Source organism: Periplaneta americana, chromosome 15 (genome assembly GCF_040183065.1).
Source record: "Periplaneta americana isolate PAMFEO1 chromosome 15, P.americana_PAMFEO1_priV1, whole genome shotgun sequence".
Lineage (NCBI taxonomy): Eukaryota > Metazoa > Arthropoda > Insecta > Blattodea > Blattidae > Periplaneta > Periplaneta americana.
In genome coordinates this window covers 137,663,376-137,690,441 of record NC_091131.1, presented here as the reverse complement: position 1 = coordinate 137,690,441, position 27,066 = coordinate 137,663,376, and the positions used below count along the sequence as shown (strand labels likewise).

The 27,066-nt window shown below is 35.2% G+C and overlaps 1 protein-coding gene and 1 long non-coding RNA gene across 8 annotated transcripts in view; both read left to right on the top strand.

Annotated features, from left to right (window-relative positions):
• Window positions 1-2,479: 2,479 nt before the first annotated feature.
• LOC138715389 (uncharacterized) lies at window positions 2,480-4,246 on the top strand. Of its 2 annotated transcripts, none has more exons than XR_011336274.1 (2): window positions 2,480-2,843; window positions 3,437-4,246. It is a non-coding gene; the product is annotated as an uncharacterized lncRNA (long non-coding RNA). The 2 variants fall into 2 exon arrangements; XR_011336273.1 differs by having other exon boundaries at window positions 2,480-3,104.
• Window positions 4,247-11,550: 7,304 nt separating this feature from the next.
• LOC138715388 (zinc finger protein 594-like) overlaps window positions 11,551-27,066 on the top strand; it is a 107,920-nt gene continuing 92,404 nt past the window's right edge. The window contains exons 1-6 of one of the 6 annotated variants that reach the window (XM_069848244.1): window positions 11,551-11,851; window positions 14,072-14,231; window positions 15,537-15,579; window positions 15,837-15,936; window positions 24,551-24,674; window positions 26,090-26,195. In XM_069848244.1, coding sequence (XP_069704345.1) covers window positions 14,212-14,231; window positions 15,537-15,579; window positions 15,837-15,936; window positions 24,551-24,674; window positions 26,090-26,195 — 393 coding nt within the window. In that variant the 5' untranslated portion in view covers window positions 11,551-11,851; window positions 14,072-14,211. The remainder of the gene's footprint in view (window positions 11,852-14,071; window positions 14,232-15,536; window positions 15,580-15,836; window positions 15,937-24,550; window positions 24,675-26,089; window positions 26,196-27,066) is intronic. The other 5 variants (XM_069848241.1, XM_069848243.1, XM_069848242.1 and 2 more) reach the window with 5 other exon arrangements.

The window sequence follows — 27,066 nt, the reverse complement described above, 5'->3', positions numbered from 1 at the left end:
AAGGATGAGTCCGAGAATACTCGTTAATACGAAAATGGCACCGCACCAAGGTACTAACAGGGACATCACTGCCATCAGCTAACTGGCATGATTCCTTGATCGACTGCTTACTCCGTATCTTCTTCATTTGCTGCAAAAATGGAACATAGTCCGCTCTAATTATGGATGCAGCAGCACCCGTGTCCAAGATAGCGGGTATAATAACCTCTCCAAATTTTACTGAGACCCAAGGCAAGACATGAGCCTGACTATGACGTGTTCTTTTATTAACATTAAAAACCGGATTACGTGGTGTCTCTCTTACAATTTAACAGAGAAACTTGTTGAACTATAAAAATAGCAAACTAATTGGCTCTTCTCCTGACAGATCGATACACAAACTGTTTAGCAAGTGTTCAATCAATTCCAGTTTGTCTGTAAGTGCATATTCTCAGTTTCTAAATCTAACACTAATTTCATTCACTATAGTGTTTAACTTACATGTCACTTACCATGACTGGAAGAGTTGCGTTGTCTATCCTTCTTGTATATCTTTCGCATGCACTATACTATTAATAACTACATAATAGGCTACAGTATTCTGGGTAAGGGACTTCACAAATTAACAACAAACACACAGAGGTAACTTTCGTCATTAGTACCCAATCACTGTCCAATTTCGATTTAGAAGTAAGTTCATCTAAAGAATTAAATATAATTTCCATTTGTTTATTATACACAGATAAACTCTCCTCCATTGAACCTTTAAGGCGATTGTATTGTAGACGTTCCCTACGATCAATAGGATTCTCCCTGGATGATGATGCTTCAAAAAGATATGAAGGACAGTCAGGACGTTTTGAAGGCACGTATCTGAAATAAATTTTACATATGAAAACTATTTCAGATTATGGTGAAAATTTTATGCAATTCTTATTTAATTATACTTATTTTATAGAATGGAAGCAAAATAATCAATAAAACAAAACGATGTGTCTTATTGGTGTTGAGGTCATAACCTCAAACCTGGAGCAAAATAATAATTCTGAGTCTTTCAGGATGTGAACAAGTCGCAGTACTGTATTAACAAATTACACTAGTGTATAGGAAGCTATTACAGCTTATGTAGCCTAATTAATATTCCTTTACAAATTGCAACTTACCTTTCTTAAGACGAGGACGTTACATTTGTTGTTCATAATCTCCCAGTCGTCGAATCACACACTGATGCTTCTCTTTCAATATTCTGGGTTTCAAAATGTAACTCGCATACCTGCGAAACAAATTAATACTCATTAGTTTTTGTTTCTCAATTTAAGTTTTACAACATAGGCTACATATCAGTTGATGTTACATAACCTCTCATTCAAATTCTACTAAATACTTACCTCACATTTGAGACTAAAATTATCCCGATGCATCTCCCTGATATATTTCCAGCGTAAATCTTCATCCTTAGGGAATAAAAATACATTGACTAACAAAATTATCCCGATGCATCACCCTGATGTATTTCCGGCGTAAATCTTCATCCTCAGGGAATAAAAATAGACTCACTTTCGAACCAGTGAAATAATTGCCTTTACAGGCAGGTACGCAACATTTACGTGGCCCATTATTTTGTATATTCACATGTAATTATACAAAAAGTACATAAACAGAATTCGAATGGCAAAATTCCGTTTTCTCGCACAAAGTGAATCCCAGTAAGGACCCGCAATATTTACGTGGCACATTTGTATATTCGCACGTAAATATTCGAATAACAAGCTTCCGTTTAATTGTCTTTAGAGGTAGGTACGCAATATTTACGTTGCACATTTGTATATTCACATGTAAATATTCGAATAACAAGCTTCCGTTTACTCGCATGAAGTAAATACCGGTAAGGATATCACTGGCAGTGCATGAAATGGCCGCGCATGCGTAGGATGCGCAGTTAACAATCTCACAACCTGCTCTTGGTAATCTCAGAGTACTTGATGATCCTGACGCGAGAAACATGTGAAATAACGCCTAAACGTATCATCATTCAAATCGAAACCAGTGTCCAAAATTCGCCTTTATTTTCGTAAGATACAATGTGATTTTCAGATATTTCTGGCTTTAATTTTAGGCCTACTTCTTCTTTTCATGAACAAAATATGTTCATGTAACTCCATTTCGTCATCATCTGAATACTCAGATTCAACATAGCGTTCGTACGCAATTTGTAAAGTACGACAATATACTTACAGGTTATATATTTAAGTACGACAATATACGTAAATACATAACCTATAATATTTCCCCCAACGAGTGATTATTATAATCAGATAAATCGATAAATGCTTTCTGCATGAAGACAGTGCATAGATGATCATAGCGAGGTGTGATCTGTGATAGCGAGAAATCGCCAAGTGTGTGGAAGAAGGCTCTTCGTCTCTTTCTCGCAACATATTTCTCGCTAGCGAAAACTCTTCAAGTGTGTTACGGGCCTAAGAAAGAGAACTCAGCAAAAATGAATAGCTGAATTAACGCTGTCCCGGCTGAACGCAGCCATTGCTGGCTTTACAGTGATCGTTGCTTACGTGATTACACAAGCTGGCGCATAGCACGATCGAGAGTAGGTCTCTGTGAGTCATGACAATTTCTGCCGCTAGGTTCGCCTCTCTGCCCTATGAAATGATGAAAGCACAAAGCATTGTGCATCGTGAAAATAGTTCGATTAATTGTGCATTACTCATTGAGTACGAATATTACAAATATGCCAAGCATATTACAGTGTTATTTGAAGTTTGTTCAGCTATGTTATATAAGAAAATTGTCTGTGTTTTGCTATGTGAAGAACTCTGTACCAACACGTCGTATCTTTATAGGTTAAGGTAAATGTCAAAGTTCTCTCATATAACAAGCAATGCTATGTCAAAAGTGGCGAATTGCATTTTCCGACTCTCGAATGATGTGACCCGAAATGTAAAATAATTTCATGCATTGTTTCACTTACCAAGCATTACTGATATAGGCCTAATGAAAATGTGAACGACGTGATGTAAACATTGAAGATAATGTTGTTACTGTTTTCCCTTTCTCTTTTAGAAAATACCGACGAAAGTAATGAATTATCTTCATGCTGTACTTATTAGGTAATTAATGTGTATTTGTCTGTATTTTAGACCTGTGTATTGTTACGTAATTATCAGTGAATTAGGTAAGAGAACTTAACAAGGTTAGTATGATATTAGGTAATGCACCTCAAACTGGTAACTAATGGCTGCTGCGAAATAGGCTGAGGTGGTTATCGTGTGAATCAAATTATATCTAGAATATCTAGTTTTATTATATACGGATACGTAAAGTTTTTTTTTTTTTTTTTGTTCTAGCATGTGTTTGTAATTTTGTGAGGTTATATCTAGCCTAATTTCTTTTTATTCTTGTATTATTACCAATGCATTAATTTATTTTATATTCATTTCAGGTGTTACGGAGGTGTTACATCTATGGTGGCAACTCTACTTATGTTATGATATGAAGTAACAGTATATATTCAACTTCATCATTTGCTAAAAATTAAAGAAAACTGTATGTCTTCGACTCATTCCATCGTCATTTCTTCTTATGTATGTGAACCACGTTCATTCTAAAAGTGCTACATTAAATGAACACTATAGAACAATTTATAAGTTACTGTTAAAGTGCTCAACATTTTCAAGTGGTGCTATACCCATTGTTTCAAAATGTACATACATATTTTTACATTTCTATAAGAGGTGTCATAAATTATTTCAGCATATTTGTAAATTCTTCAAAATTAATTCTTCTAATTCAGACCATAAAGTAATGAAATAATATAGCCTAGGCCTATATGTGATTTTATACTACCGGTATTGATGTTGATCTTGGTAAATTAATCCAATTTCACAGTGTTGTCTTTTGTATTGTGGTTCATAACGATTATAACAGTATGTACGTGGAAATGTTTTTAAAATAATAAATTCTAGCTCATGATTTTAAGTGGTCGTTTCAATGGGAGGTTATATTGGAAAGATGATCACAAATGGATAATTTACTGCAAGATACAAGAACTGAATATAAGTGAGTGTTCCGTTGAAAGTGAAAGTGAAAATTTCGTTTTACAAGAGCTAAGTAGGCGTAATATTTATTTTAGAAATTATTTGAAAGCTACAGAATATGAAGAATAGACCTGTAACCATAGAAATCAACTGCGAATGATGAGTGGCCAGGTTTTATTAATAATTGAAAGGAAGTAACAATTATTTTCTTCTTATCATCCTGTTTTCAATATTTAAATTTAAGCACCTTTCTCTTCCTTGTTATTTCGTGAGAGATTACTTCATACTATCACATAAGCTAAATTTTTTCTGTACAGATATTAAAAATTACATACATAAGTAGACTACTTGAATACTGACAATACAAACTTCATATACATACCTCATCAGGTATATTCAAGAAGACATCTGATGTACTGTAACCAGCACATGATTAAAATACTGATCAGATGTCCAACAGTTTCTTACTGCACTCTTCACTTCAAAAGTTTGGCACATAGTTAATGAAAATCTTGATCAGAAAATCATTCATAAAAAAGTTAAATGACACGTTTAAAACTTTCCTATAACATAGGGCATCCTCATTGTTACTTTTAAGTTTTAGGAATGTACGCTTATAACTGTATCACAATCTGAAATAATCATAATATTTATAACACGAGGGTCCTTGTAGATAGTCAGTTCCAGTGTTCTATATGTAATTAAGAAATGGCCCAGTTTATTGCACTCAGCACTTTTCTATTTAGGGGCTTCTGATTAAGTTTCCTAATCACTTCGTATTTACTGGAAATATCTTTGGCAATATTGTCCAGTAGTGCTTCACAAGTTTTCCCAAAAGAAAGAGGGACATTTCCTCATCTTTACATGTGTCGCACTTCAGTTCTTGCGAAAATCTTGGCTTCAGAAAAGAATACTACAGCTTTTACTATTACTATGCTCGATAGATTAATCAGTAGGCCTATAGAAATGTTTTCACCACTGTAAGAAAAAATCGCGTAATAATTATACTTCTCAATTATTGTGACGTTCGTATTATTTTTAAAAGAGAGGGAAAAGTTACGCCTTCTTGCAAATGCTTAATTATGAATTCAAGGAAATTAAAGATAATGCAGTACCTTAATTAGTTGCAATATCTTATTTAATAACAATATTAATAATATTAGGTGAAAAGGGTAGGCTATAGTGCGTATATGTAAGATGTCAAGTTAATTTATTTCCGGAAATGTTTGGTGTATGAACTGAAGTACAGAGCAGACAGTCCCTCAGTTTATATGTAATATGTTTTAATATCAAGAATGACAGCCTTTTATTGTAATATAATTGAGGAGTAGAAGTTTGCAAATTACGTCTATTGTCCATAAAATATTGTACGAAGCATTTAATAAGCAATGGTGAGTCCTTTAAATGTCCCAAATGTCAATGTCTTTTAAGTGTTCTGCTATGAATATATAGGGCAGAACAGCGCTCCGAGCGGCGGAATTGGCATTACGAGGGAACCACTTCAGACTCGTTTTTCAAGCTCTATGCGCCAGCTTGTGTAATCTCTAAGCAACGACAGTGATACAGTGTGGCCATTGGAGTTGGACACGCCCACCCGCCGCCATTAAGATTCCAAACACACTGAAGGCTCTTATGGAGCTAATAAGAAAATCGTAACCTAATACTCATGTATTCACAATTAGTGACACTCAACGTCTTTAAATAAGATCTGAGGTATATAAAAACAAAAATACTACCTGTTTTACCTGCTTCCTGTATGTTGTCGTGGAATAATATAGGTCTAAACTGCAAAGTAAGGTTAGGTTAACTGCTATGGGATATCAGATGCTTTATTATGTTTATTGCATCAAAACTACATCTTGTAGGATTATATATTTCCCCACGCTAAGATCATTGTTGAACAATAATACCATATAATCACAGTAAAAAAAATCCTACATAACATTTTAAAGTCACAAATCGCTATTAAATACAAGTGAATAACCAGGTCAACAGAATGGCTAGGTAGGCCTAAATACAAACTCATAAATTTGCAGAAACTAAACAATAATACTCTAAATGCTATGTATCTACATAGCAACAGACGTATTACCAGTACTCTCTTTTCTACTTAAGCATTTAATTTTTATTTTATCGTAATATAATTGTCTACCAGTAAATTCTTTAATGTTATCACGTGAGAATCTCACAGTGAGAGGGCATAACACTGAAAAAAGTGCTATGATCGCATTGTGACACTAATTATTATTGAAAAACTGTCCTTTTTCTGTTGGCAGACCGTTGATTAAATTTGAACTAATTGTTGCCAATGTTATTCATATCCTTTTCATTGTGCGTTTAAGTTTATGTACTCTTTTAAAGAGTTATGAATAAAATTTAAAAAATATATTTAAAAAATTAAGTGATAGGTTAAAAACCGCCCCCTCAAATCTGCCGTCCTAGGCAGTTGTCTAGTCTGCCTAGGACTAAATTCGCCCCTGATCTAACCTGTCACATATTTGTACGTGGAAGTCATACCAAAAGTCGCGAGTAATTGGATGACACGTCCTTCACTATAGCCCAAATTTTTAAGCCATAAATCACTATGGTCTGTTAAACACAAATGAACAACTAGGTCAGCAGAATGGTTATGTGGGTCTAAACAAAAATTTGTAGGAATTGAACAATAATGTTCCAAATGCTGTGCATAGCAACAAATTACTTCTCTCTTTTCTGCTTGGGCCTACGCATAGCAGCTATTTTAAGCCTAAGACTGAAAACCTAGGGACAATTTATTGTCATATTATTATGACAGGGAGAAAATGAATTGTTTTAACATTCTGCTTCTTATGTCGGAAAAATGTTTTCAAGTCAATGTTAAGATATTTTACAATAGCTCAATATTTACTAAAAGTTTGCTCTGATTTACAGAAAAATTTGAGTTAAATGATTACAATAAATAAAAAAAAAACAAGTAGTTCTCTTTGAAGCACTTAATACCGGTACTTGTAAATTCAACATTATCAGTACTGTAATTAATTATATTTGAGACAACAATGTCTAAACACACTTCACAAGTTTTTATAGTCTTCATAATACCAGAGATTATATATCAATAAATATTAGCCTACATAATGAACTCATTCACTCTAACTCATTTTGGTGGCCCGCAGTCTGTTTCAATAACTCAATTGCTCACCACGCACAGTATTACCCTTCTCTTGTAAAACATCTCGGAAACCACTTAAAAATCCTGTCATCCTCATCATAACTACCCTTTGACACATCATTAAGAATCTGTGATAACACATATCAATCTTATTAAAGTATTCTCAAACTGAGACGCATTAGGAGTAACTTGTTTTGATCTCACTACCGGCACACTAAACAAATTTTCCACTCTTGTGTGAAACTTGATGTCAGTATCCTCCATCCTCTCGGGTTTTTCCCCATAGGGATTCTTCAAAATGTAGCTACCTCACAAAGGACAGAGCTCTCTGTAGGAATCTATCCCTCATTGTGGCTTTAGAAGTCCAGGTCTTCCTACTTCCAGGATCCTTAGTGAACTTTTTCATTACAAAGCCCTTCTCGGGTCGATTTGTACATCCATAGGCGCACATCCAACCATATCTATAATAAAAACCGCATGTGAAATAATTAATACATTTTTATACAAATTTTGGAGCAGGTATAGAATATCATAGTTCCACAACAGACAGAAAATGCGTTCAATATAAGCTAAAATATTATTTGATTAGTGAAATATTGCTCGTCTATTGTGCTTTACTGAGGAACATCTTAAATAAATATTTATTGATACAGATTAAATAAATTGTGACATGTACTTATAATTTAATAGTAATAGAGAGTTTTCATTCTAGGAATTGTATAAAGTTCGTTATGCTTAAAGCTTTAAAAAATTTCTCATGTATTTAATAAAGCTTAAATGTACTGAATAGTAGCCAACTTATATTTCTTTCACGATTTTCTGTTTCATATCTTGTTAACTATGGATGAAAATGGAAATAAACACTGTAAATAATGGAGTATACGTCAGCCTAATATAATTTCTGATTTTTATCCGGACGACTGCTTACATGTTTAATTACTTAAAGGAAATAATAAAATCCGTTATCATGCTAACAACTGATGTTAGTTTTCATCTTTTGCATTGAAGCACAAATATTACGTGGATTACGGTAAGAATACTTAGGCCTATATATATATATATATATATATATATATATATATATATATATGTTAAAGAAATGTAATTATTATCTTACCTTGAAGGTATATCTATAAAATCAGCTGAAAATCAGACGTAATTCTTTATTTTTTCACGTCTTGAAGACGAATAACACGGGTTCCAACTATTTGTTTGGAATCTTAATGGTGGCATTGTACTACGTGACTGCAACATCCAATCAGAAACGATACGTCCAATGGCCACACTGTTACCGTGCGTTTCTTTTTTAAGCGCTTCAGTAAAGCGCTTCATGCCTTTGCTGCAGCAAAATGAGTGTCGAAAAAAACGTAGGTAGGTCAAATGATGCAAAATGGTGGACAATTAATATTGGCTTCTATTTCTGCCGTAATCAATTTAACCCTTAAAGAACCGAACATGTTAAATAGTTTCGACTTCCATGATAATGACATGGAATTATTACTAGACGATTTTGACAATAATAAACGTTGCAAAGACTAAAACACACATTCCGCCATGATGGATCATGCAGCAAACTCGTAAAGCGAAGTTTTGATTTGCTGCACGCTTGCTACAGCGCTGCTGCAGCGACGGTGAAGCAAATGTAATAAAAGAACGGTCTTGCTGCAGCGCTTTACGTCTTGCTTTAAAAAAACGCACGGTATTCATACCATCACTGTACTGGCTGTTGCTGTCACTGCCACCAGCGGTAAAATGGTGAAATTAATAAGTTTTGTCACGGCCGACTTGATGTTCCCTTCGCTTTTTTGTATATGGCCTTGGCAATAGTAATATTTTCTTGAAATTGGATAATTTCTCAATTCCACCACTTGGCGCTGTCTGCCAAGCTCTGGTGTCCACAGAAGAAATATTCAATATGAATGAAAATAAATGATTAAAGAGTAATAATAACACTTATAAATAATAAATAAGAAAATAATAAGTATTATTATGTTTAGTTCTGTTAATTATGGTAAAAGCGTGAGTTTAAAAGCAGGGAAGGTACCACATAGTAACCTGTTCAGTTTAAGTAACATGATGACAGAGGCGTAATTTTGTAGTTCATTCGCTGAGTAGCACCCCTAGGCTAAACTGCGATGTTTCAAAGTAATCACTTGGGTAATTATTTACCATAACGTGTACTGAGTTTTATAATTTCACTCACTGCACTGATACATTCCACTTGATATTGCAGATTCAAGAATCATAGTTTCAAGATTTTGCGACTCAGTGGATTATAAGCCGCATTCTTCGAAGGAACAAGCTTGTCAGTTAAAGCTGCTGCAATGTTATCTAGAAGCGGCCTAACAAATTTCACAGTAATGATATTAGCAAGTCCGTTTTGGCCGTCTTCATCACAAATTGGCATTGCAAGAGAGGGCATCTACACAGTAACTGCTCAATTTCTGAACACAAATTTTCTAATATATTCTTGTTTAGTATTCTTTTTCGATGATTAAGCAGCTGATCTAGAATCAATTTTGCATGAATATTGCCTTCATCGGCCTCTTTCCATACATTTTCTTATTCTTTATGTAACGGATCTCTTTCAATTGGAGTTTTTCTGTTGTTTTCGTTATCCCATCTTGCTCCTCTTGTAACACCTGATTAAGTTGTGTAATTTTCACATGCAATCTGTTAATTATTTCTTTTTAGCTCCACAAAGTTGACAACGTCTGTTTGCGTCGCTTTATGGTCATTTTAAACTGGCAAGAAGGGAATGTCATTAACTGATGCTGAGCCACTCGGAACATCTTGTTCGAACAGTGAAAAACCAATATTACTAAAATATTTGCGTTTCTTGGGTGGAGGGAGATCAGTTTTAGTAACTGTCCGTCATGGTCTTCTGTTATCTGTCACTTATACCTAGGATAAGGAGGGAATATTGTTGGCACAGCATTTGGTTTTACTAGTCTAAATTTCCCATTATTAGAATAATCTTCTTCCCTGAAATGTAACTACAAACGACTGAAGATGGAGAGTTTCTTTAGAAACAACGTCTCGGCGTGAAATCACTTTAAGCCATTTTCGCATCTTTCCCTTACTTACTTACTTATGGCTTTTAAGGAACACGGAGGTTCATTGCCGCCCTCACATAAGCCCGCTATTGGTCCCTATCCTGTGCAAGATTAATCCAGTCCCTATCATCATATCGCACCGCCCTCAAATCCATTTTAATATTATCCTCCCATCTATGTCTCGGCCTCCCCAAAGGTCTTATTTCCTCTGGCCTCCCAACTAACAGCATATCTGAATTCGCCCATACATACTACATGCCCTGTCCATCTCAAACGTATGGATTTAATGTTCCTAATTACGTCAGGTGAAGAATACAATGCGTGCAGTTCTGCGTTATGTAACTTCCTCCATTCTCCTCTAATTCCATCGCTCTTAGCCCCAAATATTTTTCTAAGAACCTTATTCTGAAACACCCGTAATGTCTGTTCCTCTCTCAAAGTGAGAGTCCAAGTTTCACAACCATACAGAACAACCGGTAATATAACTGTTTTTATAGATTCTATCTTTCCGATTTTTTGACAGCAGACTAGATGACAAAAGCTTCTGAACCGAATAATAAGAGGCATTCCCATATTTATTCTGCGTTTAATTTTCTCCCGAGTGTCATTAATATTTGTCACTGTTGCTCCAAGATATTTGAATTTTTGTCCACACCTGTGGAGTAACGGTTAGCGCGTCTATCCGCGAAACGAGGTGGCCCAGGTTCGATTCCCGGTCGGGGCAAGTTACCTGGTTGAGGTTTTTTCCGGGGTTTTCCCTAAACCCAATATGAGCAAATGCTGGGTAACTTTCGGTGTTGGACCTTGGACTCACTTCACCGGCATTATCACCTTCATCTCATTCAGACGCTAAATAGCCTAAGATGTTGATAAAGCGTCGTAAAATAACTTACTAAAGTAAAATAAAATATTTGAATTTTTCCACCTCTTCGAAGGATACAACTCCAATTTTTATATTTCCATTTCGTACAATATTATGGTCACGAAATATAATCATCTTTCCCTGTCACTCGGAAATTCGTGGAATGATATTGCTCATTCACTCTTTTCTTTTTATTCGAAGTACACAATAGTACACAACAATACGTCATTTTGACTCATATCACAATAAACTCACATACCAGTAGAAAAAGCGCAATATTACTAATTATAATCGTACAAGAAACCATGCACACATTCCTCAGTGAACATTGGGAGTTAGTGCCATCTGGCGGGAATTTCATATTTTCTCGATTACAGCTTTAACACATGGATCAAAATGAATTGTCAAGGCCGGTAAAAGAGAAGCGAAGCGAGCACATCAAGTCGGCCGTGGTTTTGTTTTGTTTCTTCAAGCATTGAACGTGGAATGAGGCGGGAGTGTATCTTAAAGAATTTGAAAAACGGAATGGGATGGAGTAAAGAAATTATGGCTATAGTGTTGTGTTTTACATAGTAGATAGGTGAATTGCAACTTCTACTTTTAGTTTCTTGCAAGGTACTATTGCAACACGAGAAGTTGGTGTAAAATTTTCCAGAAGTTGTGAAGCACAAGCTTTACGTGTAAATTCAGCTATGGAAGAGAGTCTATTAGTACTATTGAAGAAACATTTTTTTATTCCACATGAATTCGCGTAGTAAGTATTGATTCTATTTGGGAAAGAGCGTAACTTACAAACTAGACCTAATTACAATAGACTGAATCAGCACAACATATTTCTGATTTTTTGTTCCTTTTTTAACTCAAACTGAGAGGTGGAATAACTTCATACATGAAGCACTAATTAAGTAAATCACTCTTAATACACTACATTTATACAGTTCCATTGATTGAACAATATACATGGGCCTATATGTCAATCCGACACATATTTCTGTTGTAATTGAGACTATAAGCTTATCCTAGCCATTCCAGAAAAAATAGGGTATAAACCAGAAAATCATAAAACTGTAGCCTGCTTCATTCTGTCATGTTATACCTCGCAAAGTTTTATTTTGGGATCACAATGGAATCAGGTGATTCAAGGAATATAAGTTTCACTTGTAAGGAGAGATAGCCAGCATTTGATCTTGCCTTTGATAAAAGTCCAACATTAGACAAATCTCTAGCTACTTATTGCCAGCAGTTTTAAACAGTGTGATATTTGTTTATAAATTCTGCTTTTACTACATAAAAGAAAATTACAAGAAAACATTTCTTTTATCAGCTTACTCCAGAACATTAGTTTAGTATTTGATATGCTGGGAGTAGTGGCTGCTGCTAACTCAAATCTATTTGTCTTCTGTTTAGTGCAGGAAGTGCTTCATGACCTTAGTAACATTTTTTTTCAACTTGAAGTAGAACATACGCCCAATAAGTTGGCGTGTAAGAATTCATTTTCTAAATTAGCCTATATCACTGTAAGGTATTCAGAGCACATTAAGTTTTTAGTATATGAAGTGCTTCATGATCTTAGCAGTCTTCTTCTGTTCATCTTCAAATAGAACATAAGCCCAGTAAGCTGGCATATAGAGATTCACTTTGCAAATTGCATCACTGTAAGGTATTCAGAGCACATTAAGTTTTTAGTATATGAAGTGCTTCATGATCTTAGCAGTCTTCTTCTGTTCATCTTCAAATAGAACATAAGCCCAGTAAGCTGGCATGTAAAGATTCACTTTGCAAATTACATCATTGTAAGGTATTCAGAGCACATCAAATGGTGAGGGGTAATTAGAAGAATGAGAAGATCCCGATGGATGAAGAAATGCAACTTCTATTTCATTTTCATCTCATTTTTTCCTTAAAGCATGGATCAACCATATGGCATCATATATAAGTTTGTTCATAAAAGTCTAACCTCTCTCCATGAGGGATGACTGGATAGCTACTGTAAGTTGTGAGAAAAGTCATTATATAAATCATAAAAAAGTCGGTATTTAAACTTGTAAATAGTGAAGAATAAGATCGAATTTAAACATAGAAATTAATTTTAAAACACTCATTTCTCTATATGTTTCCCTGTTATGAATAAGGCTGGTTACACACTAGGTGGAGAAAAGTGTCACACGAATATGAAAAACATTTGGCCTGTGTTCATTTGCACACTATGACAGACCGCTTAGCTGCCTAATTATCAAAATACATTATTCCTTAGTCTTTGTTGCGTACAGTACTTAACTTATGCAGAAAATACATTTCTTCTTATTGTGTTAGTGTGTAACAAGAGTTGCCATATAATAGGCTACAAGTAAGATCGAGATAACTTTTCGGGATTTGTGTTGGATACAGTTGGAAGGAATGAATAATAGTAAATAATAGCCTAGGCCTAAAATTTAAAGAAACTAGGCCTAGTTCATTTTTTACATGATTAAGGTCCGGGGTTCGATCCCAGGTGGTGACAGGATTTTTTCTCGTTGCCAAACTTTCAGAACGGCCCCGAGGTTCACTCAGCCTCCTATAAAATTGAGTACCGGGTCTTTCCCGGGGGTAAAAGGCGGTCAGAGCGTGGTGCTGACCACACCACCTCATTCTAGTGCCGAGGTCATGGAAAGCATGGGACTCTACCTCCATGCCCCCCAAGTGCCTTCATGGCATGTTACGGGGATACCTTTACCTTTACCTTTTTTATACATACCAGTCATATTTTTCTGACTTCGTCGCAGGTTCTTATTCCTTAAAATACAGTCATAACATTTCATTACAACTGAAGTTTTTCATGTTATACTGTAATATAGTAAAATCCCTCGTAATCGGTACCTTAATAACCGGCAATACCAAAACAACCACACTTTTGGCTGGGCCAAAAAAATCTATTGCTTGACTTTTAATATGTTTACAGCTGAAGTATATTAACTTATATATGTGATAATTACAGATTTAAAATTAACAGTTCATGCCTAATAATTATGGGATTTGATGCTAAATTTGAAACCTGTCAAAACATGGATAGTGAAACAGAATTGGAGAATGGAAAAACATTAATACCTGAAATCAAAAAGGAATGTACCACATCCGATGATAATACTAGGCAAAAGGTAAGTGAAATTTAGGTAGTTACGTTTTTGAAGTCCTTCTATCACATAAACGAAACTAATCAAAGCATAATTTTAGGTAAAATAAATATATTGGTTGAGTGATATGACTTCAGAAATAGTAATTGCCCCTTTTGTAGTATTGTTATTAGGGTTTTCAAGCCTCCCGTATTTTCTGGGATCTCTCGTATTTGCCCCTAATTTTTTACAGTCTCTCGGCTCCCATATTTTTCTTCTCTTTGAGCATTTTTCTCCCTTATTTTTGCATAATGTAAAAATTATTATTCTAAATATTTGATTTTGTCGTGAATGATGTTTGTTTATATGATGAATTTTGTTGTTCATGAAATGCATTAAAATGTGCAGTCTTTATAGGAGGTAATGCTTGCCAGAAATAGGTTTTAGTGTTCACCCGTTTAAAATTAATAATGCTCATACAAAGAGGATGTTTTATCTTATGAACAATACCGGTAATTGGACAGATGTTCAAAACAAGAGCATGACACATCTAATCAAATCAAAGCTGCAAACTCCAGTCGACTTCAGCTATTACGCGAGACAAAATCTGTCTTGAAATACTCTTAATTTAAGCCTAGCTGCCAAAGTGTAGAATAAAGTTATTTTTCAATAATTAAACAGAATAATTTGGCAATTTGTGAATTTTTAAAACAGTCAACTCCTTTTTCTCTCCTCTCTGCTCTGTTAGGAAGTAAAAAAAAAAAAAAAAAAAAACTGAAAAGTTATTTGAAGGGAGTACATGAAATTGAATTTTTTTTACATTCCTTGTACATTTTAGAAACATTTCTGAGATATGTGATGAATGTTCTAACCCAATTTTATGAGTGAGTCTTTTTTTTTTTTAATTTAAAGACTGCATGTCTGCTGGTTAAAAAAATAAATTGGTATAATTATTTTGATCATTACTGCCTCTCATTTTCCAACTCTTAATGTTCGTATTTCGTAAAACTCAGTCTTATCTATTAACTAATTAACAGAAACCTACGTATAGGGTTTAAGGATATTTAAGTTGACAAATCAGTCAGTCTCTTGATTATAGAATAGTTTTTTATTATATACATAGATTGTCTTTATACTTCATAGTAACGAGGAAAAGACTAGGCTATGCAGTGGCAAGTCGAAATATGTGTGCTGGGAACTGGTCCCTTTTCATATACGTACATGCACACATTATAGACTACTGTAGTTCTATAGTTTAGCTATATGTGCATAGTTTTCTAAGTGACTGTCCATCTAAGTCCACTCGGATCTCGGTTCTGTTTGTTTACCCTTATGTCCTACCCATTCCAGCTTCAGTTTGCTTGCTGCAGAGATATCAGCCGACCTTGCATTGGTGAGTAACTCACTCTGGAGTTCAGATTAACAAAATCCGTCTGTCAAAATCGTTGGCTCCTACTATAGAACTTGTTCAAATAATATACTGTAGTTTTTCAATGTTAGTCTCATTTCGCGTTTCTTAAAGTGTCATCTTATTACGTCAAATTTTTACAACTTGTGTAGTTTAAATGGTTTAAAGTAAGCATTTTACCTACTTCTTCAGTTAAATTAATCTGTGTTATATTTATATTTTTATTGTTCTTTTTTACACAGCCTACATTCAAGTGTAAAGAGCCAGGATGTAAGAAGACATACAATTCTAAAAGTGGTCTATTACATCATGAGAAAAGAGTCCATTGTTCAGAGCCCATTGGTATGTACTGCACTTCAAGTATTGGTTCATTCATTCTTTCATTAATTCATAGCTTCTTGCCCAAGGACAGGTCTTTCACTGCAAACCCAACATTCTCTAATCTTTTCTATTTTCTGTCTTTCTCTTTGCCTCTGCATTTGATCCATATATCTTAATGTCGTATATCAAATGCTATCTTCTGCCCCAAATCTTCTCTTGTTCACCATTCCTTCCAGTACATCCTTCAATAGGCAGTTTCTTCTCAGCTAGTAACCCAATCAATGAATTCCTTTTTCTCTTAATCAGTTTCAGCATCATTCTTTCTTTGTCAACTCTTTCCAACACAGCTTCATTTCTTATTATGTCTGTCCATTTTACATTCTCCGTTCTTCTCCATATCCATATTTCAAATTCTTCTTTTCACTTCTCTTCACTTCATCATTAATGTCCATGTTTCTGTCCGATACAATGCCACATTCCACACAGAGCACTTCGTTGGTCTCTTCCTTGGTTCACTTTCCAGAAGTCTGCAGAAAATAATCCTTTTTCCATTGAAAACTAAAGGTTAATAGGTATTTAGATTTTGTGTTTAAAATATTCTGATCCTTAGATTTAGGTCGATATGAAACTACAGATCTAGGGTAATTAAAATTAATAACATTATTCACATTCGTTAAGTCATTTATTATCAGATTATTACTTAATATGAAAATATTAAGAATTTTGCGTGTATAGTATATTAATGTTTATATGAAGTTATGATATCAATATACAAATTGTAACGAATTTTCTGTGCTTTATACTTACATTCCATAAACAAAATTCTCATCATTTTCAGTTGCAGTTGTAAATAGCTCTATTATCCAGGATATACAAGAATGCTGCTGTTGTCGTGTTTATGTCCATGTATAAGTTCTAACAGGGAGAGAAGGAAGGAAAGAAGCAGTAGGTACAATGTGTGTCAAAATGTTATGCACAGCTAAAGGCAGAAATGTAATATATTTAAAATTACTTTCCTGCTTTGTGAATTTATAAGTTTCTGCGGTGACTTTTTAGGCAATGTTTTCATGATTTACACATACATGCAACATGCAATATTTGATATTGTCTGCACCATGCAACACTGACAACTGATCAGGTTTGAAGACGACTGATATTTTTTTGCAAAGTATAGGTCACTGCGGAGGTTAATAGTTCTTAAACTTCCTACGTATGATCTTGGAACTTAGGAACGAGAAACCAGGTCTCCACATGTACGCGGCACCTCCCCCTTCATCCGGACATCAGGCACGGTATCAAGGTCACTCTTTCGGACCTTATGAGGGCCAGTATTTAATATGAATACTCCCCTCCATACAGACCTCAACCGGATTGGACAATGAAGGACCTATCAGATGCCAGAAGGAGAACCTACGACCTATCACCGAAAGTACTCCCCCATTGAGACTACTATATATATATATATATATATATATATACACACGAGCTCGCAGACTATTTCCTTATCCAACTGCTCTGAAGATGACCACAACACAGCGGTCGAAACGTCAGCCACCAACACCAAGACAACGTGGTAGAAGCCCTGAAGCTTATCCACAGACCATGTACACCAGCTGCGGAAGCCTACGCGAACACTTAAATTTTACAAACTTTTTGTTTGGGTCAAAAATTGAAACCAATGAAAGATAATGGTGTAGACACGCATATTAAACACTTTCTGAAAGAATTAACACAATCGGTTGGAATTTATGGTTTTATTAATGTTTATACAAATCGCGTTTTTAGCTCGTGAAACGAAAAATTTTCCCAATTGGAAGTCATACACTAACAAACTTGTATTTTTCTGCATACGACCATGAAACTTGTGACAGATATATGTGCAGACACATGAATTTAATGATTTTTTTGGTATTTGTAATTTTTATTCTTGTTTATATGCTTGAAAATCCCACAAAAACTAAATTTTTACAAACCTTTTATTTGGGTCGAAATTTGAAACCAATGATAGATAACGGTGTAGACATGCGCATTAAACACTTTCTGAAAGAATTAGCACAATCGGTTGGAATTTATAGATTTTATTAACGTTTATACAAATCGGTTTTCAAGTAAATCCTGAAAAGACGAAGTATATGATTATGTCTCGTGACCAGAATATTGTACGAAATGGAAATATAAAAATTGGAGATTTATCCTTCGAAGAGGTGGAAAAATTCAAATATCTTGGAGCAACATTAACAAATATAAATGACACTCTGGAGAAAATTAAACGCAGAATAAATATGGGAAATGCATGTTATTCTGTTGAGAAGCTTTTGTCATTAATGTAGAATTAATTATTTAAATGACCAAATATTGACCAATTAACTTAACTGTAGTTTAATGACAGCTTAAAACCCAATTTGTGTTGGTGAAATGCATTGTCCCCTTAAGTATCAATTAAAAAGAATTAAGTGACAATTGAAGTTAAATAAGTGGTGAAATCGGCCCTTAAATTTCCAAGCATTGTTTCTTCTTCTTTAATGATGTACTGGACACAATCTTTTCACTTCTCAGGTGTCACCATTTGCATTCCTTCCACCATTACCTCCCGAACTTTGTTCAGATGGAAGGTTTTGTTGTTTCTCATAATGTGTGGTCTTTCACCTGACTCCATATTAATCCAGTGGTTTTTCTGCACATCTAATTCCTTTTGACGACAAGCATGTCTCATTGTCTGCTTCTTTCATGACTTCTTTGGACTATGCTAAAGTGCATTATCCGTGACAATCACATTGGGTTCAAGCTGGGGCAGAATGCCCTGAAACCATTGCTGAAAACACTTCCCATCCATCTCCAGTGATAATTAGCAGTGGATTTTGATTCAGAGATAAGAAGAACATCTTCTACAAATCCCATCTCACTGCTAATGTGAACAGTGATTAGTCTTTTCTCCTTATAACGGATGTTTGAGACATGTAATGACCTGTGTTTAGACCCTTAGAAAAACTTGTTTCCTAAACTTTACCCTGGTGTCTGTTAACACTTTTGTGATGGTGTACCCAACATTAACCAAGTCTTGTCGAGGTATTGTGTTATCCTTCTTTGTGCCCTGAACTCTTTTATCTGCATAAGTATTTTTTCGTAAAGGATGATGTCAACTCTGTTGATTAGCAGACACCCTGTTTCTTCTGATGTACACTTAGCGGCAAAAAGAATGGGCGACTCTTGGTCGATAGAAATGCTAAGTTCTATCGCGCGGGTCACTCGTGTAAACGTAACCCAGTGCAAGGCATTGCTGTGGTGTCTCTTCATTGAAAGTCATCCGTCTATAATGTAATAAACCTTACGAGCACTGTGTGGCCCAGTGGTAAGAAGTCTGACATCCATGCCAGAGGTTGTGAGTTCGCCTCCTGGTATGGTAAAATTATTTTTTTTTTTAATTTTAACTGTTACTTAATTTATTAGTTTAAATGTGAAATGGCATTTGTTAACAAACTTCGTTATGCCTGCCTTGTAAAAATATTATTGCCCATCACCTGTGGGCTATTAATAGGTGAGACCTGGTCTGTATAAACAAAAATACTTGTCTCACATCCTAAAAAAACGGATGCATATCAAACACAAATAAATAATTAAATTAACAAAAACAAACAATTTGTTAATATATTAACAAAACAAGGCTGTGGTGGGGACTAGAATCTCGTCCACAAACCACCTGTGTCAACATCTGCCCTCATTCTGCGTGGCATGGAGTCCACAAGATTATGGAACAGGTCTAAATTCTTGGCCAGCTTCTCCCTTGCATCTAGAACTCTGTCCCACAATTCCTCAGGTGTCCGAACGGGTGGTTGTTCTGCCCAATTAGAGCGTAGGATCCTTTTGACTGCAGCCCACAAATTTTGAAACGGATTCATATCTGGTGAATTTGGAGGCCAGTCGACTGGGTCGACATCACGCCTCCTCGTAAACCATCTTTGAATCCGGTTGGCGGTGTGTATCGGATGATTATCCTGCTGGAAGAAAAGTGTTCCTTCTGGATATCGTTTTCGGGCGGAAGGGATCATTATATTTGCCAAAATGTGTTCGTAGACTTCTGCCGTAAACAGACCATCGTATGACATCCACCTCCAGCACGCGACCCTCACGCGAAGCATATCAGTGGTCATTCATACAGTAAACTAGGGCAGTACTATCATTGCTATTGGAGACAATTACCTCGTCGGAGAAAATGACATTTCTCCTATCAAAGTCCTGTCGGAGAGTAGCATACACAGAATGTTACTGGAGACAATTACCTGGTCGGAGAAAAAATGACATTTCTCCATTCGAAGTCCTGTCGGAGAGTAGCATACGCAGAATAACCTATGCGAACCAGGGCAATGAGTTATTGTTTCTGTGACATCTTCAAGCGTAATGACGAGACAGAACGTTATATTAACAGATAGCAGTATTGCTTGAAAGAAAGAGGGAGGTTTATTATTATTAGAGTTTGGGCATATTCTAAGATATATCGCCACATAATTATAGCTTTGCGAGACACATATGATGGCAAATTTGTAATAAAAAAAAAGAAGATGGGGGGGGGGGGGAGATTCGAACCTTGAGCTACTACTACTAACTTGTTCAATATACCATTGCCGTAACAACTTACGCTACTGCAACTGTTTATATGAGTTCAGCATAATACATGGTTTTCCTGTTCATATTCGCTCCGGTTGATTTTGTATTTATCAATTTTATTGCTATTTCACTCTTCAAGGGCCCTGATGTATCTAGAATCAACCCGCCATTCGATTTTATTACATATTTTAGCCTCTTAAACAAAATACAGCAAATTTAAATGGTTTAATTATGTGTTACCTAGTGAACTACAGCGTTGACGAGACGAGTATGCGCAATGTATGTCTCTGGAACTTAGAAATTGTCGGCCGGCCCATTCTTTTTGCTGCTAAGTGTACAGTAAAACCTCAATAAAATGCGCCCGCTTATTACGCTATGCCGTGTAATATGCTTTTTTTGTCCAGTCCGTGAACGTTCATATATAACGCCTTTATAAAATACCCCATTTGTTCTGCTCAAGTCCTGCATAATATGCTATTTTTGTGGAATATTTTCGATGTAATTTTCAGCAATGTACTGTAACAGCAATGAAACATTTTGGCCATTGAACTTACTGGTGTCATTAACCTGAAAAGTATTGGCATGGATAAATATATACAAGGATGCGAAACTTACTGAGTTTCCCGTAACACATGCTAGAGGCGCTAATGTAGAAATTGATCTTTCTGCCACCTGTTGGGAGTAGGCGAACTTATTACATCTAGCAGCGCACCAAGTAGCAAAAATAAAAACTAATTACTCCATGCATTTAGCAGTGCACCTGGTGACGAAAATGTTAAACTGTGCAGAAAGTATTCCCTCCCACCCTCATCGATATTAAAAACTAACCCAATTTAAAATAAAACATTTACATTTTTATTCCTCACAGTATCTTCTACTGAAAATTCTTACCAGAACCAACAGGAAGATAAAAGAGACGATGTATTGTACATTACCCATTTAAAATATAACCAAACAGAGACAAAAAATAAAGCAAAAGGTTAGATAATTGGGATTGTATTCTTTGGTTATTTATTGTACAGCGCAATGGAAAAGTCTGCAAAAACTACTTAGTTCAATTTATTATATTACTATTACTTTACAATACATTCAACAACACTATTTTTACAATGTCCATAAGCATCACTGTTTAACATACACTGCTTATACACACACGTAGTATCACTTTATGTTCACTTATTAGCAAGTTTCTGTCTGCCATCTTGTCTTCTCGAGCAACATCTCGAACGGATAAATAGAGAACTCTGGGTAATGTACCCAACACGTAGTTCTAATGTTCACCACCTACGATGTTGGGCACTGATCATCTTATTTGAGCCCCCTGCCACCGGATGGTGCTGACCGCAGTTTCGCATCCTATTATATATTTATCCATGGTATTGGTATTCGACCCTTTACCTGCACATTTAAACCGTCATACTATACAATACCCCACTCTCTTGTTACGCTCTCTTATTCGACCCTTTACCTGCGCGCCTAAAGTTTACATACAGTTACAATAATCCACCCTCTTGCTAATCCTCTCTCTCTCAAACAGCATTCCTCACTCGACCGTAACAAAATTCTGGAAATGTTTGCTAGTCAGTTCGTTATCTTTTAGTGCGGTGAAGTGTTTGTGAGTGTGATTACAAGCGCTTTCTGTGTCGGAAAAATTGGAAATCTTACGAAAGTACGTTGGAAACAGTACTCTTAATCAGAAACAACTGTCTGATTCATTAGGAATCCCACCATTGACATTAAGAATAATAATAAAAAATCGCGACTCAATTACTGCAGCTGCGACGTCAGGAGGATGTAAGTGCTAGAGAGTGAAATGTGGTAAACATGAGGACTTGGAGAACATGCACATGGCAAACAACTATAAATGACTCTTTTCGAAAGAATTAAGTACAGTACATACATACATACATACATACATACATAGAGTATCGTAAATGTCTTTAACATACAGTACAGTAATTTTATAATGGAGTAATACTGTATTACCTTTCATGAATCATGTATTTCAATAAAGACAAATGCTAATAGATACTGCATATAAGTCAAAATTAGTATACCCGCCTAATATGCGGGCCCTGTTAATACGCGATTTACACGCGGTCCCTTAAACAGCATCTTATCGGGGTTTTACGGTATTTGAATTTCGAAGAATGTGGTAGACAGTTCAGTGTAGTCTGGGAAAAGCTAGGAAGGTCTACATCACTACTTATTTAACATAGAAATCTCAGTTTTTAAATAAAATCTATTCACTTTCCTTCTTATGGCACATTTCATTAACTCATCAGACTTTGACGATAGCTGTTTAACAATACGAGTGGACTGACCACTTTGTTTATTTTTTCCTTACTTATTCTTATATGCTTGATTCGGATACTCCAGTAGCTTGTGAATCAGTTTTGTTATGTTTTCTAACACCTTCCCACGATTTTCTACACAAAGCTTACTGGTATTAAACACGTTCAAAATACAAAGTTTCTGGCCACTCTGTAAAGATTTCTCTTTCCTTTGTGTCTAAATTTCTGCAACGTCTGCCATAATTTTTTGTTTTCACTGTTAGTACTAGAGTAAATTTTAATCTCCAAATCACTATACTAACACTACTGTTCTAAGCACTAAACTAAAAATATGACTACATAATTGTTGTAATAATGCTAACAACTAATGAAAGATAATGGCATTATTATAGTAACTCAAATTGCTCAATCAAGTCATTACTGTGTGTACACCATCTCTACAAACAGTGTAATGTAATGGATTGGGACTGGGTAGTATGGAGTAGAATGCCTTCGCCTTCAAGATAACCCTGGAGTGTGACTTGCCATTGGTTGAATAGCTATTACCCTCCTCTCACCACCTGACTGCAATGTTTTCGTCGCCAGTCAAACATCACAGAATACAGAATAGAGTTAATCTGGCGAACTTGCCTTTGTATAAGCATTGTCCACTACTATGTGTTTTCCAGCCTCGAAAATTAGACTAAAAGTGCAGGATTACCATATTTTGTGATGTGATAAATTTCCCAGTTTAGTGAATGAACAAATATATTACGTTTCTACATAATCATGTTTATTTATGCTTTACTACAACTTTGAAATCGATTATCTGTACAATTCTGCTAACAATTTAAGGCAGCATCTAATCTCTCGGTTTTTGGTTTTCACCAGAATTGGACAGCCCAATCATATTTAGCAGATGAACCAATTTTATTATTTAACAGCTTTGGCTTTCCTTTGACATATGAATAGAATTGTTCACAAGACATGTCTTTAAAACTGTACTGAAGAATTAAAATATTCTTAACGGAATCTGGGATCAACCTATTTTTTCCTTTAAACCACTGGATCTGCATAAGAGAAAATATACTCTCAACATTGCCATTGAGGGGAACCAAAGATTAATTTCGTTATTTCCTGGTATTATTGCGAGTCAGTATACGAATTTAAAATCAAATAGGCTATGTACTGCATAAAATATTCATAATTAAAAATAACAATGGACAAGCCAGTATTCTTTTAGACTTACAGAAGCCAGAAGGATGACAGGTACACCTGATATCACATCCATATTCTGGGCAGCTCGGCACTGAATGAAAGAAACGCCAAGAATGGGCGGGAATAAGAAGAATACTCGTTTAGAAATTCAATGTCATTAATTTTCAGTGGCTGTAGAATATTTAAAGCCCTGTAGCATTTCTATAATTAATTTTGGTTTTGAAATGCAGTTTATAATTGTTGGAACTGAAAATTTATGTTGAAATGTAGTATATTATATTTTTTTATGGTTTAATGTTATAAATGTTGAAATTCAGATAACTTAGTATTTGAATACTAATTTTTTTGGGACAATGAAGTAAATAATAAATAGCATTTGTTCCTTTCAAAATTATATTGGGAAGCAAGGAGGAGAATGGAGACAATCTAAGTTCCTGGGCAGTAGATTACTACTACTACTACATATGGTCCTTTGTTTTATAATCTTAATTTGTTAATGGTTTTGTTATGAAACTGTTTTTATTTCTTGTTTACTGTTACAGAGTACTTCTGTTATGTATGTAGCAGAGGTTTCATTGAGAAAACCAAGTTGAGGAGACATTTAATGGTTCACAAAGCTGTATCTGAAAAGATAGTGTATCCTTGTCCTTATGATGGTTGTACAAAGTGAGTACTATGCTGAATTTCAATCAGTTTTATGTCTCTCCTCTCCTCCTTTCCAGTGTTGGATATTTCTTTGCCATTTAATTTTTTTTACTTTGTTATTTAACGACACTGTATCAACTACGAGGTTATTTAGCATCGATGAGATTGGTGATGGTGAGATGATGTTTGGCGAGATGAGGCCGAGGATTCGCCATAGATTACCTGGCATTTGCCTTATGGTTGGGGAAAACCTCGGAAAAAACCCAACCAAGTAATCCGCGCAGGCGCAACTCCGGATCGGTAGGCAAGCGCCTTAGCCAGCAGAGCTACGCTGGTGGCCTCCAAATTAAATACTGTCTGTGGTACACTATATAGAAGTGAAAATACATTGTGTTTTAATAGGGAAATGACGAAATGATAGGTGAAATGGGAATGCCCCAAGATGAAAACCTACTACAAACACACAATTTTTCTCCATTACAAATCTTACTTGGACTAGCAAGTTTTTAAATCTGAATATTCTTTGAGGAAATTGACTATACTGTGGCTTCAATACAAAATTTGATATATGTCATCTCTTGCATTTTTTCACGAGCAAGTATTTAAAGTTTGTACAACTACATAAAATCATAATAATTATATTTCATAACTATGAGTTGGAGAGAAAAATAATAGAGATATGCATATCATCTTTGACCACAAAAAGATAACATCAGGATGCAAAACATATCGCAAAACCTCATTTTTGCCAAAAATTGACATATCATCCTCTTACCTTCGAACCAGAGAATAGTTACCTATCAGTCTGTTTGCTCTACCAGAGAATTGTTCCCTCTAATGATGCAAATCTTTTACTTTGTGCTCCCTTTCTTATTATTTGTTCCCATCTTCACTTTTTCTTGTTCCTTCAATTCCTCTTTCTTCTCCTTTTTGTTCTTTTTCCTTTCCTTTGCATTCTCCATTGCTACCTTCCTCTTTTTTTTTTTTTTTATTTAGAACTAATAAATGTCCATTTGAATTGTATAGAAATTATATATCACTTGCTCTTCTTCACGGATGTTTTAGGCCTATACATTCATGTCCATAAAAGAATGATATAATTCCATTCTGTGACCAGACCAATACAGTTGCCTGTAAATGGCAATAAAAAGATATCAGGAGAAGAGAAAGTTAGGAGTTCTTCTCGTATTAAATATTTAGAAACAGATAATATATATTCAATTCATTAAATATTGGTTTATAATTTTGCCATTACGTATCAAAAGTTGGCATTTCTTTTCTTTTGTATCAACACTCCTATACAAAAGCTCTACAATTTAATACTGTACTTGAAATTTATAGATCAATCTGAAGATTAAAGTCTCATTCTCATGTTTGTTAGAGTTGCAAATGGTACGTTATTTTACATTTATAAAGAAATGTTTATTTATTTCTAGATCATTTTTACATGAACGGAACCTGACTCCTCATATAAGAGCATTTCATGAAGGAAAGAAATTTAGTTGTACCTATCCAGACTGTAACAAGTTGTTTTCAGCTAAAGTAAGTATAAATATTTAATGTACAAGTACATCAAAATCCTCTTTAACCAAACTTTGCTTAACTGAAACGATGGAGTAAAAATATATACCATGTATTTTGGACCATAACACGCACTTTTTCTTTAAAAAAAAAAAAAAAAAAAAATCTAAAATATAACTGCGTCTTATGTTTCGAAGGTCTGTCAATGCGAATGCGACAGCGACCATCTTGTTCCTATCCCACAGCAAAACTGCAAATAAGGGTGAATGTCCTATACAATGTCTGGCTTTCAAGTATAGCTCCTTGTAAAGCTGACTTGAATAATTTCAAGGCAAAATTGTTCAGGGACCAGGCATCGAACCCAGGACTTTTGGATGAGGACGCCAATGCTGTACCAATTGAACTACACAGGAACTGTACCACATTTTGGCTCAATTTTTCCCTCTATGTCCACATACCTCAAGTGGGTTGACAAGATATCACAGATCTAATAGCCGGCCGTACACACATTCTTTTCTCTGTAAAATCGTGGTGTGCCTCGAATCATGTGGAAAAAAGTGTCTGTTTAGTGTGTATCACCACGCTCCATGATAGAATGTGGAGGGATATCTTGACGTTCTATCCTCTGGAGTGGCATGTGCACATCATTTAACGCTAAGTAGCACACACCATGCCAAACCATGTGCTAAAGGGTATACTACACAAACGTTAAAAATGTTGCGTTGACAGACGTTAGAGATGCTTTGTTTGGTTTCAGAACTGCAATGGATGTTATACAAGTTGCATATGTAGCTCTGCTATGTGTTCAATTTATAAGTCTGTCTCAAAATAAAATTCATCCCGCAAACATTAAGAGACTTTCGACAGGAAAGTTTTATACAGTACTGCATTT